This window comes from Falco rusticolus, chromosome 4 (genome assembly GCF_015220075.1).
Source record: "Falco rusticolus isolate bFalRus1 chromosome 4, bFalRus1.pri, whole genome shotgun sequence".
Taxonomy (NCBI): Eukaryota; Metazoa; Chordata; class Aves; order Falconiformes; family Falconidae; genus Falco; species Falco rusticolus.
Genome location: NC_051190.1, coordinates 107,668,851 through 107,683,645, shown reverse-complemented (window position 1 = coordinate 107,683,645; position 14,795 = coordinate 107,668,851). Strand labels below are relative to the sequence as shown.

The 14,795-nt window shown below is 44.3% G+C and overlaps 1 protein-coding gene across 1 annotated transcript in view; it reads right to left on the bottom strand.

Moving 5' to 3' along the window:
* RFTN1 (raftlin, lipid raft linker 1) overlaps positions 1-13,430 on the bottom strand; it is a 95,388-nt gene extending 81,958 nt beyond the window's left edge. Inside the window, exons 1-2 of the mRNA XM_037384860.1 lie at positions 13,171-13,430; positions 3,258-3,413 (exon numbers count right to left, since the gene is read on the bottom strand). Of these exons, the coding sequence (XP_037240757.1) occupies positions 3,258-3,402 (145 nt within the window). The 5' untranslated portion in view covers positions 3,403-3,413; positions 13,171-13,430. The remainder of the gene's footprint in view (positions 1-3,257; positions 3,414-13,170) is intronic.
* Between the last annotated feature and the right edge of the window lie 1,365 nt (positions 13,431-14,795).

Sequence of the window (14,795 nt, the reverse complement as noted above, 5' to 3'; positions counted from 1 at the left end):
TCAGAATGAAGTTTACACTTGTAACCTTAATGATGCAAAACCTTGTCTTTTGCATCTACACATTATCTTATCTATACAGTATTTAAGTAAGTGATCAAACAGTATTTTCCACTGGACATCTGCATCAGTGCAGAGCAAGGCTCAAGTTTGGAACAAAACAAAAATGTACACAATAACCAAAGACAGCAAGTAAGCAAGGTTAAGTTTCTGGCTAACATACCAGAGAAATGACCAGCAGAACAGTATTTTATCTTTTCACTCTTTTCAATAGAGTGATGCCAAGGGATTGAGCCCATAACAACGTGAGCTGATTTAAAGAAGATCCTGTTTCTTTTCCTGACTGCATACTCCCAGCCACTTCTACCAGCTCTGGAATTCTTCAGACACTTCCACAAGACACTGATCTGGCTCAGGATAACTAGAAAAAAAACACTGCATAGCCTTCTGCCAGATCCATGAGTTGAATCTATTCACAGATCTGATAGAAGGTGAGAGAGGTCAGCTGCATCTCCCCACGTACAGCTGCAGAAAACTCACGCCCACCTAGCTGCCTGTGAAACCACAGTTAAAACACACATCACATTCTGGAAGAGATCTCTGATTATCTGGATACTGATTTGAGAACACATGCAGTTCCAAACTGCAGATACGACCAGCATACACCTTCACATCTAAAGTCAACAAGAGCTGCTTTTGGAACGCATGAAGAAACGCAAAGGACTTTGAAAACCTCTGGCAGTAATCTGCGTATTAGCTCCCACCTGCAACATGGAGATAACCACATCCTTCTCACCATTAAGATTAAACGCTTGTGAGAGATGCACTTATCAGAGCGGTAAAGGTTGTAGAAAAGCCCCGGAGAAAAATGAGTACCTGTCTTCAGAGCCAAGCTCACTAGGGTTGTAAATAAGGCCTAGCATAAAGATACAACAAATACTCTGCAGTCACTTGTAATTTAGCCTGGCTTATTCTAAAAACCTAAGGAAGCAGAAAACTTGTGGGGGAAATGACATCAGGATATATATACACCCACTGAAAGGGCAAAAGTAGATTCACAGAAGACAGCCTTCACAATCGGAAAGTTTTTCTTGCGCAGCTGTGAGCATTTCATTTTTAGAAATGCCTCTGAATCCATGTAGAAATAGGCAAAACATTCATCACTAACTCTGGTTATCTGCAAAGGTTACTTCTGAACAAAAATATAAATGAAACCGTGATGCTGTCACCATTGAGAAAAACCTGGAATGTTGTAATGCTACGTAGTGTGACACAAGCCTTCATACATCCAGTGACATGAACAGGGAAGGAGCTGCATAACCACAAGCTGTTGCCCTGCCAATCCTGAGAGCACATAGTCGTGGGTGATACCAAGGAAAAAGAGCAGGAACAACAGCTCCATCCCCTCCTCATTTGCCTGTCCACCAGCATCTTCAGCGACTGGGGTGAGGGGAACACAACATGCCAAAGCAGAACTCAATGGCAGCTGGATAACTTACACTTTAGCAAGCCAAAGAATTTGGTATAAGTGCTTCTACTTACAGTCTCTTTAAAAACATGCCTCCTAAAATCACAATAAAACAATCCATGATGATTAAGAAAAATGTGCGAGTATGCTTTACAACAAACCTATCCATTTAACCAGACTTGGAAAGTCTGGGTTTAATTTTTTGCTCTGTGCCAGACATCCTCTGTGCCTGAGGCAAGTCACATTGCTATCGCATGTACTGATTCCTCCTCCATGCAGAGACAAAGATGTGACTTCATGAGGTATCAGGAGAATGCACACGCTAAAGCTTGTGAGGCAATGAGACAGAACAGTGGTGGGCATCCCAGAAAAGTCCATAGAAGTGTCCTCAATATTAATTCATTTTCACTAATGACACAACGTGCAGTACATATCACTAAAAGTTATCAAACTATCAAAGGATGTAAACAGTTCACTTTGAAATAAAAATACATAAACGTAGAAACAACTACAATACATAAACATAAAACCTCTCCCATTTGTTTGGTGCTCTCAGTAAGTGCAGTGCATCCCAATTAGTAACAAAAACCGCAAGAATTCATGAGTGGAGGAGACAGGCACTAAAAGAAGTCTGAAAGACACAATTTCTCAGCTGCCACGCTGCCTACAAAAGCACACTCCTGTCCAACCACCTATTCCAAACCTCCACCTTTTCCCAAATTCACGTTCACTTGCAGCATGTTTTAAGAAACAACAAATTCACATTACTGTGGGCTGAACATACTGAACAGCACTAGAGGCATCATATCAAGCGACACACCAGCAGCTCTTCGTCTCACACAGTGAGAGACGCACCGCTTTGTTTTTTCCTTTGACCCGACTTGCAAAACAAGAGAAGTAGCAGCACACTGCAGGGCCAAAGCATAGAGGCTCTACCTGGCATCCTGCCAGCTAGCTACAACAGATTTTGATACTGTGTTGTTTTATATATAGCAAGAAGCAGGTCCCAGCCTTCTGCTCAAGCTTCAGATTTCCAAATGGTGTGAGGAGTAATTGCTTGTAGAACAGGCTAATTTTGAAGTGAAAGAGGGCACAGGCGATGGTGTGAGCAATACTGGCAGAGATGCTTGATGTCAATCAGGAAGGAAAGAAATGAAATATCTGTGGATTGTCATATGAATTAAAGCAAGACTATTTCAGACAGGAGAAAAAAGAAAACCAACATAAAAATTGCATGAGACACCACCTTCACCCCTTTGATGTTTCAGACCTTCAATGTCTCCCACTATCCTATTTCCAGCCACATGGGTGCACCTGTATTTGTTACCACAAAAGAGTTATTTAAGCGAAGTTAGCAAAACAGAAAACACCAACTTCAACCTCTCAAAATACTCCTGAGGTGGGAGCACAGGGAGCAGAAGGGGAGGAAGAGAAAAATAGCAGTAAAGCATACAACCTGGCAGACCTGAATTGTTTCACCACATAAAATTTGGATAAAATGCAAATTAAGGAAACAAACATCCATATTAGAGTAACAAAAAAAAAAAAAGTGGATGGGGGTGGTGTAAAAACCTAAAATCTGATAACCTACAACTAGCTCAAAGGTTAAAAATTCACATAAAATTCCCAGTAAGATCTCTGCATGTAAGCATTATAACTGAAGAGATGGCATTTACTTAAAGAAACTGAAGACATTTAAAAAAACTTAATTACAATTCAAAAAACATTATGGAGCACTTAACATGTTTATTTGAATAGTAAAAAAATATAAAGAAAAATATTGTGTACTTACTATCATTCAATGTTGTGAAGTCCAGGAATCGATATTCATAGCAAATATCTATCTTGGTTTCTACCTGGGGCCTCTTCAAAGTTGAATAGATATTACCAGGTCGTTTTTCGTCATGCTTCTCCAGTTTGTTCAATCCACAACCCATTTCAGCAGCTCCTGATACAAAGAGGCAGGGAAAGGGAAAAGGGAAAATGCATAAAACAACATTCATTTTGGTTTGGTTTTTTCTGGTTTCATGTACCACACTAGCACATTATGGTGATTCTTGGTTTTTAAATACAAGCTACCTACAGGCCTATATGAAATAGTATAATTAAATAAATGCTTAAATAGTAACAGAGGTATATATTACTCATATCAGCCCTCAGGCATGCTATTATTTAATTGGAAAATTGATAGTTTAATACATGTATTTTGCATCTTTCAAATTATTTCAGAATAATACTCTGAAAGACACGAACTCCATTATAAAAAGTGGCTGAAAATGCAGAATAACTTGCTTAGGTAAAGGTTGACAACTTGATAAAATTTCTATATATGCAGTTACTATGAAAGCAGATAGTATTATCTTTTACATCGTTCTCCATAACATTCAAACACCTAGACTTGTAATTCAGTGGAAAAAGCAGGCTTGCGGAGAACTACCACCATTTAGAAAACTACCTCGCTTCCTTCCACCTCATTTTTTCAGGTAAACCACAGGAAATAATGGCACTTTATAGAAGAATAAGCTTCAAGTCCACACATTTTAAAGGATTACTCCTGACAACCATTTCTGCTCCCCAATAAATGCTCCTCAATGCCCTGCAGGTTACACTGCATTTGAGTATGAAAGAATGGAAGAGCTGCTTGGTGAAAATACAGGGACGATCAGAATGCTCTCATTCCTTTTCAACAGTGCTGGTCAGACTGAGGCAAATTATTCCAGCCAGCAGTGAGTATCCACAAATAATGACATACCAGTTAGGCACCTGAGGTTTTTCATCACAACCCACCCAACATCCTGCCTCCGCCTACACGGAGACACTCATGCACTGGGGATGGGGAGGGGAATCAATAAACACTCCGCGACGAAGAGGGACTCCCGCAGGCCACCCTAGACACTTTGAGGCGCGGGATCCATTCAGTTTAAACGCACCGCATGAAGCATCGCAAAGATTGCTGTTTCACCCTCCCTGCAACCTCTGACAGATCAATCTTTCACATTCAGGAGACAGGATCTCTGCTCCCTTCATCACTCCTGTTTCCAATTCTCTGTGTGAACACAGGTGACCCTATGCTCAAATTGAGATCTTAACACGGCCTATTAAAGTAACATTGATGCTTCCCTGTCTCTGCTGCAAGTAACATGCCCACTGCACCTAAAATCATCATTCACAGCTGAATCACATTCACAGTTTACTGTCAGCTTCCCAATAGACAAAGAACCCATGTCTTTATTTTTATCCAACACAGCTAATTGAGGAGTTTCCAACCCATCCCCCATAACTTTGCTCTATTCCTTTGCATTTCTGCTACTCAGTAATAATCTCATCCCATTCTCCTGCACCCCTGGAAGAGCTGGAAGTCTTTCCAGGCTCAGCAGTGCTGCCCACCTTCATATCATCTGCAGAGTCTGTAAGTGCACACCTACATCTTATTGCAAAGTCACTAATAAATACATCAAAATAGGCCTGAGCAACACATCAAACCTTAAAAAAATACCATAGTAAATACGTGATCACACTGAAACTGGAAGCAGAAAAAACATTTGCTAGAAAGACCTGCAGCATCAAGGAAAATGGATGATATGTCATACATGTTCCTGAACTTTAAGTATTTGGTGGATTCATCCAACAGAAAAAAGCCCTTCCCTATTCATTTTGAGAGAAAAGCAAAAACTACTTTATTTTAACAATTTCTATGAATGAAAGCTAGGTTTGGGGAGTTTCATTTTTTTTATTTTGGCATTTAAAGTTAAAAATCCTCAGTATCTTTTACTGTTCCCAAAATGATACTTTCTACTTTTTTTTTTTTTTGTAATGACAACTATCACCATTAAGAAAATGATTATTCGTTCATATATACAGCAGCTCCTTTCTTTTCCCTGTGCAATATCATTAACTTAAGTCTAAAATGTTATTTATTCTAATATGTAAAAGTATATTGTATATTAATGTGCCCTACAAGATACTATGCATATTTCCATGGACTGTAACAGAACACATCTAGCAGTCTATCTGTGCTTCAATATATTGTAGTGAGGAATTAAGACAGCAGTAAGTGTTAGCAAGTGTATCAAATTTCCTGTTTCACTGATGCCCCAGTAATTCTTGTAAGTACAGCATTTTGTAAGGAATAAAATTCCATTTCAGAGGTCATTAAGCTGCACTGCCTGCAACCTTTAGTTATACAAAAAGTCAAATCCACAGAACTCTTCAGACAGCGATGGCTGCAGAAGGAGGCCTTGGGGACTCGGTATTTCACATCACGGAGAATTTTGCATTCTTTCCTAAATTGGGGTGAAAGTGCTAGAAAATACAAGCCTGCTCCTCCAGCAGCAGCCACAGACACTGTTCTGTGCTTCTTTAGCAAACGTTTCCTCAGCCCTTTTGAGAAAACCAGTCCACCCTCACTGCCCATTCAAGTAACAGTCTCTGCAAACAGTGCCAACAGACAAGTCATTCAGCATGGAGATACCTGCCCACCTGGGACTGAACTAAAAACATACATTTTTTTGTATTAATTCACCGAGTGACTGCTTACCAGAAGACTGATTTTCATCTTCCCGTTGCTTGGCTAAAACTTCAATTAGTAACCTTGAGGATAAATACTTCCTCAATTTTGTTCACTACAGACCCTTAAATTTATGTCACTGAAGCACACATATGGAAAAGGATGTTTTCACTTTAATAAAAATGAGGTATCAGTAAAAAAAATACTTTTCACAAAATCACAATCTTTTCCACAGTAATTAGGATGCAAGTGCTGCAGCAGTAGAAAATAAATCTTAAGAAATAAATTTTCTACTTTAATATAGGAGTGTAAGTATTTAAAAAAATCCAGAGATGTATGAATACTTAAAATTTTTCTTGAAGAGACTGATGGTGCGTGTATGACAAGTAATCACTGAATCACCAAATTCTGCTCAGTGTTATCCCACAAACTTCCTACTGGGACAGCTTACTTTATAACCTTTCAAAGACTTCTAACATTAGTTATTACCCTCTTCCTTCCTTTCCTTTGCAGCAAAATTAGTGCTGTTCTGAGTCTTTCTACCCTCATCTTAAAATATCTCCTTGCTTTTCAGCTACAAATCTAGTTGTCAACAGGACATTATTCACCTTCTTCATTTTCTACGCTGAAGTTATCAAAGAGTCCTGTAAGGAATGTTAATCATTGATGCATTCAAAGTAATCTAAACCCGCTTCAATACCTTTTTTCAGCAGGTATATTGTTTCGCTATAAGGGATGCTTAAGCTTACTGTACTATTTATATTTATCCTGGCTTCCTACACCTGCATGTGAATTGTACTTTTTTTATTATTACTAAAATATTATCACTAATATTCACTTTTTAGTAGAGCAAATAAAAAAACCCGAATTCTTCAAAAACACTGCCAAATTTTCAAATATTTTTTACTCTGCAGTAGGTTCTAAATGCAAAAATTAATTATCGACTCACTGGTTCCATACTTACAAGAAAATACCTTGAGCGATAGAAAAAGTAACATCTAACGAAAAATATTAACCAGTAAAATTAAGATTTCACTATGGGCTTTTACAGCTACATATGCTGGAAAGGCTAATTCTGTCCACAAACTCATTTATATTATGAATTAATCTTACGCATACTCTATGATCTTGATAATTCTAAAATTGTTCTTGTATTCAGCCACGTGATGATAAAACTAGAACTGAAACGCAGATCTAGCTACAGATTGGTTTTTTTTAGTCTGTGTCTTATTTTAATTTTGCAAAACATCCAAAATGGAAACTGTGATGAGTTGCAGAACAACAGCAAAGCCTAGAGTCAATTTATTCCTAAATTTGTCTTGTGAATGACAGCAAAGGTCCCCACTGCTTAGGAAATGAGCAGCTTCCTTCTGCAAACTGAGTTCAAACATTTAACCCGGAATTTGTACATCCCAAGTAAATGTCCAACTTGCAAGCCACAGAATAAGCCTCTTGTTGCCACCTCCTCCTCCCCATGACTGTCCTTCATCGTGTGTTTTAGGAGTAGAGGAGCTCTGGCAAATACCTGGCGGAACAGGACAGAAACCAGCAACCCACCCGTGCAGGGTGAATGACCTGCCCCCGAAAACTGCTTCCCAGTGCAAGGTTTACTGAAACTGGTACCATCCTTTGCCATGAAAAACAAAAAATTACAAGAAATTGTACTCGGAAAGAGAAAAAAGAACACTGGTATTTCCATTCTTAAGCACTTCTGTGATCCATGAAAATGAGCGTATCTTAAATAAATTATGGGAATTTTTATAGCTCTTTTAGGAATCTGGCAAGTTTTCAGCTTATGATCTCTGAACTTAACCTGTGTTAAAATACACTCTGCAGCTTGGGTTCGCTTTCTCACTTTTCTAGCTTGTGTTCAAAACAGATGAAATACAACAACTTCAGAATTAGCAAAGAACAACAAGCATAAAACAATATAATGTAGCTAACAACTTTTCTTGTTAATAATGGTTCAGGCCCGAGGATTCCTTTTCAGCAGGAAGAGAGGTAAAAAACTCTTACCTTCTACGCGATTTTCTGTTTGGGGTCGGTTTGGGGAACAAATGGAGATAATTTTCTGATGTATTGCCCCTTCTTTTTATGGAGCTCCGTAACAATGTATCTCCAAGGAATAAGAATGAAAATTACATCCAAACCTAACAGAACCACATGACTAATGGAAGTTTGGATAGATTACCAAGTTAAGTAATTCCAGGGATGTTTATGAACTAAGTATATTTTGGCTAAATAGTTTATTTCAGCTGTATCAATATTACAGAAAGCATCATGTTGATGACTACTTACAGGGATGATTTGAAAAGAATTCCTAAACAAACCTTTTAAAGGATTATAATATTGGAGTCAACTGCTAAGCATATAGCATTAAACTGAATATTCTAATACACCTGTAAGCACAATACACTACCAAAAGAAACAAGGTAGTTTTAATATTTACAATGGCATCCAAAGAAAATGTGCTGTACAGGCAAATTATGCTACTGCCAACTTGCTTTTAAGTGCAATTAGTACTTGCTTGCATTAATATATTTAAAATGTTTATTGTCCAGAACTAGTGACCTCGTTTTGTAAGCTTTATCACAAATTAATTTATTTTGTAAAATACATATCATAAGTTACCGCTAATGTTCCTTTCACAAAATTATGGAATACAGTGTTCTTACTGGTTAATGCAGCTGCTGGGAAACAAGGTAGCTGCAATTATTAATAGGTTTTCTCTCTTGATTTTGGTTAAGTCCTTTCACCCTGGTTCTTCCTTCCATGGGTAATACCTAGCTACCTCAAAGGGATGCTAGAAGGCTTTTAAAAATAATTACAGGACTTCACATTTGTCGTGCAGTAATGAGACATACTTATTTTCTTAAACACTCACTCCTGTAATCCTAATCTTGCCATCTTCAAAATAATAAGCACTTCATGCTCAGCTCAGTTCACTTGCTGGCATGTGGTCACTAAGTTCTTGCATTCTTCCCAGGCTACAAAACACCAGTGTTTAGTCCCCCATTCAGCTCTAAACAAACTCTGAGAGAGCTTGCAACTTAGGGGTGAGTCCCTTTCCTAGCATAGTTAAAGCAACAAAACAGAGGAGGAATAACAAGGCAAAAAAACAATCAGGCACAGAAGCATAACCGAAGCAGAGGATTAAAAACCACCAGACCTGACAAACTGGGTGTCCAGGAAAACAAAGGAAGGAGAATACCATGGTAGGATGATCCTTTACAGGTTCCCAGAATAGACCCATGCTCCTGACGTATCCCCATTTTTCCCCACCCTGACTTACCACTGCATAGGCTTTTTGTGATATTACACCATTAAGAGGGAAATTCCTTACCAAGAGATACCCACTTGGCCTTTTTTCAAGAGTATTACCATACAGGGGGGAGGGATCAGTTTTTTAACTTACTAACGTTTACCGAGGTTCTGGACGACTTATTTTGAAAATACGAAGAACAATTACCATAAATCAGTCCTATCTTTGCTGGATGTCACAGCTGACCAATTTTTTTCACCATATACTTACCAATTTGATTAGCGCCACCAGGATTTTAGACTTCCAGCTGATAACTAAATCTCAGCTTATTGAAAGGCTGGTGAAAGAATAATACCAGATTTATTCTTTATGATTGATTTGATTTAAATTAAACAGCAGAGCAACCTAAGTAAATCTGCAATTAAGGTTTTCCATGTCAAAAGGCAAATCTCAAACTAAAGGAACTCGTTAGTGAGATGAACAGGAATGAAAAGTTGGAGGGTGTGAGCACAGCGGAGGTCTGGATCATGTTTAAACTATAATACGAATATCTGCAGAATTTGGAACCCAAGGAAGTGACAAGAGAATTCACAAGAAGGTTTCCAGACACAGTGAGATGGATTACCTAATAAAGGAGGAAAGGTAGAATAAGCAAGAGTGCTTTCAAGGGACAGAAAAAAAAAGCTCAGCAGAGGAAACTACGGTCTCGGGTCAAGAAACACCAGCATAAAGTGAAATATGCCACAAGTCAAGCCCAGTTAGAGAGGCCAAAGATACCGCAAACTAAACGGAAGCAGAGTGCAAATCAGGAGTACGGATTTGGACTCATACCAAGAACTCTGGAAGACCTGTCATGATGAACTGAAGATCCAATTGCTAGACTTAAAAAACCAGACTCTTGCACCGGGTTTGGTACCATCTCCCTGGCAGACGAGAAAACATACTGCCTACACAAGAAAAGGAGGAAAACAGATTTTGGCCAATTAAGGCAATTACTAGTCTAGCCTAAAGAGTTTGCTAAGCTTTAGGAAGAAAACAAAGTCATATGTGGATAAATACAATATGGATTCAGTAAAGTTAGAACAGACTGCCCTGCTGGGTCTTGCATACACAAGTCACAAAGCAAGCACAACCCTAGCGTGCAGCATGCTAAATAACACGCCACCGCGATAATGCAATTTCAACAAAACGTTACTAGGTGCTATCGTTTTTATTACAGTGTTCACAACACTAGTCTTGGGCTCAACTGTGCTGCCCTGCGTAACACACGCTTCCTTGGCTCTGTGCTGTCCCTGGGCCTGCGGGCTCCCTGCCCGTCATCAGGCTGCGCTTAGCCGCCTCTAGGAAAACAAAGCTGGTCTGCATGTGCGTGTGCACCTGGGCAAGAGGGTTGGAGGAAAAAGAGGATCAGAGAGAACTGGTGGAGGAGTAAGGCAAGTGTTGTGCTGGTGTTGGGGAGCAATCTGAGGAACAGAAAGTTGGCGGGACAGTCTTTTTACCCCACCCACATCACCCCGTAACTTTCATCCACAAGGTTTGATACTGAGCGATACCATGGTTCTGTCTTTCAGTACAGCAAAAGATTCAGACGGTACCACATATTTCTACGGTATAATTTTAGGCAGGGCGTTTCTGGTCAAGACAAAGATGTCACTCAACAAAGCACAGGTAAAATTTCTCCTGAAATACCACAGCTGCAAAAGTTAAAGCAAGGTGCCTCCACATGAAGACAGGAAATTATGGAGATGCTAAGAAGGACTCAAGAACTACTCTCAAGAACTTCAGGGGAAACTGTAGCAGCTAACATTTATAATCTAGCAAATTAAAGACTGAATGGACCCAACAGAAGCGTGCATAGGAATGTTAGATACGAATCCACCTTTCCTTTAGGGCTAATCCCCCACCACGCTGAACCCACAGGCAGGAAAAACAGATGCATATTGCAATGTATGCACAGTAGCTTCCAGGACAGAAAGTAAAACCATGGTAAAACACAACGCTAGACAGACTTGACCGTCCTATGCTTACTGTCTTTTGCAAGTTTGCCATGAAGTCAAACCCTGGCCAACCAATTTGGGGTAAAAAATGGACCACTGGAGCCACGTGTGAAGATGTGGGATCTTACATGAAGCTGGGGGATGGAATAATAGTTACGCAACTATTTTTTATTTATTTCTTTTAAATACAGGCTTCATGAATTTTTATTTTTATTCTTTGAAAGCCTGTGGCTCCAGCTTTTTCACCACAGATTCTGAGGCCACTTCGTTATACCCAATATGGTATCTGCATTTCCCAGTACCACAGCTCAGAACTCCCCTAGGTATTTAATCACAGCTGTATCTACTCATTTTGTGCTACATTCTCGCTCTCAGACCCGGGGAATGCCAGCATTCAAGAGGTGGAAAGCCCCTTGTCTAATGAAACTGACTTGAGGTTAAGTTAGATTCCTAAAATAACCCTTCATTCTGAGACTTTTCTTTTTTTCCTTAGAAAAAACAGAAATTAAATACACAAATGTGACCACTAGTATTGTGAAAAAGAGGGTTATTGCCAGTAACTTGTTATTCAATACCAGAAGCTGAAATGGATTGGAGTCATTAAAAATAAAACATAAACGCAGATGTACAACAAGATTTCCCCTTGTAAACTAGAGATCAGCTATGTCTTGACAACGTTAGTTATTCTTCTACTAAACAAAACCAAAACCAACACAATTTGCTTTTTACGGGAATAAAAATAGAAGCAGTACACAATCGTACCAAAGCTTCCAAACTTTGGCTGAAAACAGTAAAGAACGTTTTGCCAGGTGTAGTGAAGTTTTCATTATTTTACGGCCAGCGCTGGCTGGAGCAGGACACCGCCCGCGCCGCGACCACCGGCCGGCCCGGCCCCAGCCCTGCCTGCCACGGGTTCGAGTCCTTCCCCGGCCCGGGGCTGGCAGCGCTCGGCGGCGCAGCACGCTCAGTCGTAATGCAGAACAAATGCGTCCCATTAATTATCTGACCAAGTTGGAAGTTACACAGAAGAGCTCTAAAAACCCATCCGACTACACTCCCCTTTTCCAGAAATACACAGGCTGCGAGAAGTAGCTGCTCTGACAAGAATTTAGATAAGCCAGAGAGGAGAGACGCGTTTCACACTCAAGATACCACAGCCGCTGACCCACGTCCACGCTGCCCCTCCTTACGCTGTAATGAAAACGCGCTGAAACGGTATCGCGGCAAGGGCGATACCCAGCCCAGCCTTCGAAAATAACAACCGCACAGTCGCAGACCCCAGCTAGCCACACGATGGCACACCGCGGCACCGCCGCCTCCAGGTGCCCGCATGTGGCGAGCGGCGCCGGGCCGGGCGGGCGGGCACCCACCCCGGCTGCCCTCGGAGCTCGCCTCCCTCCCCGGCGCCGCCTCACCGCGGCGCTGCCGGAACGCCAGCAACGGCGCTGGCCGGGAGCGATTTCCAGCAACGCCGCCCCCGGCCCCGCGAGCGCCCCGGCGGCGGAGCGCCCCGGCGGGGCCCGGCCCGGCACCCTCCTCAGCCTCCGACAGGACGGCGCCGCGCGCCCGCCCCGCCGCCTTCCCGGGCCCAACGGCCAGCGCCGGCGGGCCCCGCACCGGCCCCGCGGCACACGGCGGGACCGCCGCCCCCTTCGGAGCGGCGCTTCCCCAGCGCTGCGCCAACCGAAATCCGCTTGGGGAGGGGGCGGGAGCGGCCTCCCCCGCGCCCCCGGGAAAGCCTCGAGCGGCGCCCCCAAAGCCGGGCACGCCGGGCAGCCGGGGCGCCCCTCCGAACTTCGGCAGCCAAAGGATCGAGACGAGTCCGAGCCCCGGCGCGGCTTCCCCCGCCCTGCCCCGCCGCAGCCCCCGCCCGGCCCCGGGCCCCCCGCCCGCCCCCTCGCCAAGTTCGCCCGCCGGGCCGGGCGGGTGCGCGCGGTACCTGGGACGGGCGGCGGGCGAAGCGCAGCCCGGCGGTGCTGAAGGATGCCCAGCGGGCGGAGACGGCCGGCCCCACTGACAGCGCTTCCTCCTCCTCCTCCTCCGGCTGCCGCCCGTGCCCGCCCGCCGCGCTCCGGGGCCGCTCCCCCCTCGGCTCCGCGGCGGGGAGGTGCCGGGGCAGCGCCGCGCCGCCACACGGTCCCGCTGCCCGGCAGAAAGTTTGAGGCGCGCAGCCCGGGGGCGGCGGCGCCGGGAGGCACCTCGGCGGGGCCGTGCCGGGCAGCTCCGCTCCGCTCCGCGCCGAGCCCGGCGGCCGCGGCCACTTCCTCTTCCTCCGAGCCCCGCGCCCAGCGGGAGCCGCGGCCAGGCAAGGGGCAGCGGCAGCGACAAGGGGAGGGGGCTCGGGCCAGGGCTGGGAGTCCCTCGGGCGCTGCCCGCCTCAGCCCCCGGCCCGGCGCTCCCCCGGCAGCAGCCGCGCTCCTTCCCCTCCGCCCCGCGGCGGGAGAGATCTGCCGCGGGGTCCCGCCAGACCCGGGCTCACCGCAGCGGAACCGGCCCCGTTACAGCCCGAGCATCTTCCCTCAGGGTGCCTGCTCGCTCACCCTCCCCCGCTGGGGCAAGCCGCCCCCCCCCCCCCCTTCTCCAGGGCAAAGAAGCTCGGCTCCCTCAGCCCCTCGCCACAGGCCCTCCACTGAGCCTGGCCCAGCTGTCACCAACCTTCTTGTCGCGGGATTGTGAAGGGGGGATGGCACACCTGGACAGGGTATGAGGTCTGGAAGAGCCCCAGTAAGCACCAAATAGAAGAGGATAATCGCTTTTTCCAAGCTACTGGCACTCTGTTGTCCTTTTTGGCTATGGTCAGCTTGCTGCGTGATGTGCCCACAGCCTTTGCAGGCAGGCCCCAGTCCCATCTGCACAAGGTGTCCTCCTTTCCCAGAGGCAGAACATTTGTCCTCGTTAATCGTGCTGGCCTGTTCCCGAGCCTGCCCAGGTCCTTCTGGACAGCAGCCATCCCCCAGGCTCATCAACCGCACCCCCCCGTACACAGCCATGTGCAAACATGGCAACAGAGAACCCCAGCATCTCCTCCAGGACCATGAAAAAGATGTTAAAATACAACAGGCCTCTACTTGCTACAGCCCTCCAGGCAAAGTGCAAACCATTAAACCGCGACTGAACCCAAGCACACAAGCAGCTTTTTACCCGTCTAGCTGTCCACCCACCCAGACTACAGAATCCTAAGCACATACTAAAATAGCACAGCAGCCCGTGCCAAGCACCTTCCTAAAGTTGCCATAGCACCCACAACCATCCCCATGCCTACACAAGCAGCCATTTTATCATAGAAGGCAAACAGTTGGTGATGCGTGATATCACCCTTTCTAGACACGTGAAATATACAAAAGCAAGTCTGTTCCAAGGCGACTCAATGATTTTCCCAGGGACCGATTTCCTCATGGTTCCCCAGATGGTCCTTCTGGCCTTTCCTGAAAACGGGTGCAACATTTATTTGCCTTGCTTTAGTTGTGGACATCCCTCACCCCACTCTAAATTAAGAGTACAGAAAGCAGCTGCTTTCAAGGCATCAGCCAGCTCTTCTCAGCACCCTGACACAGACCAGCTGGT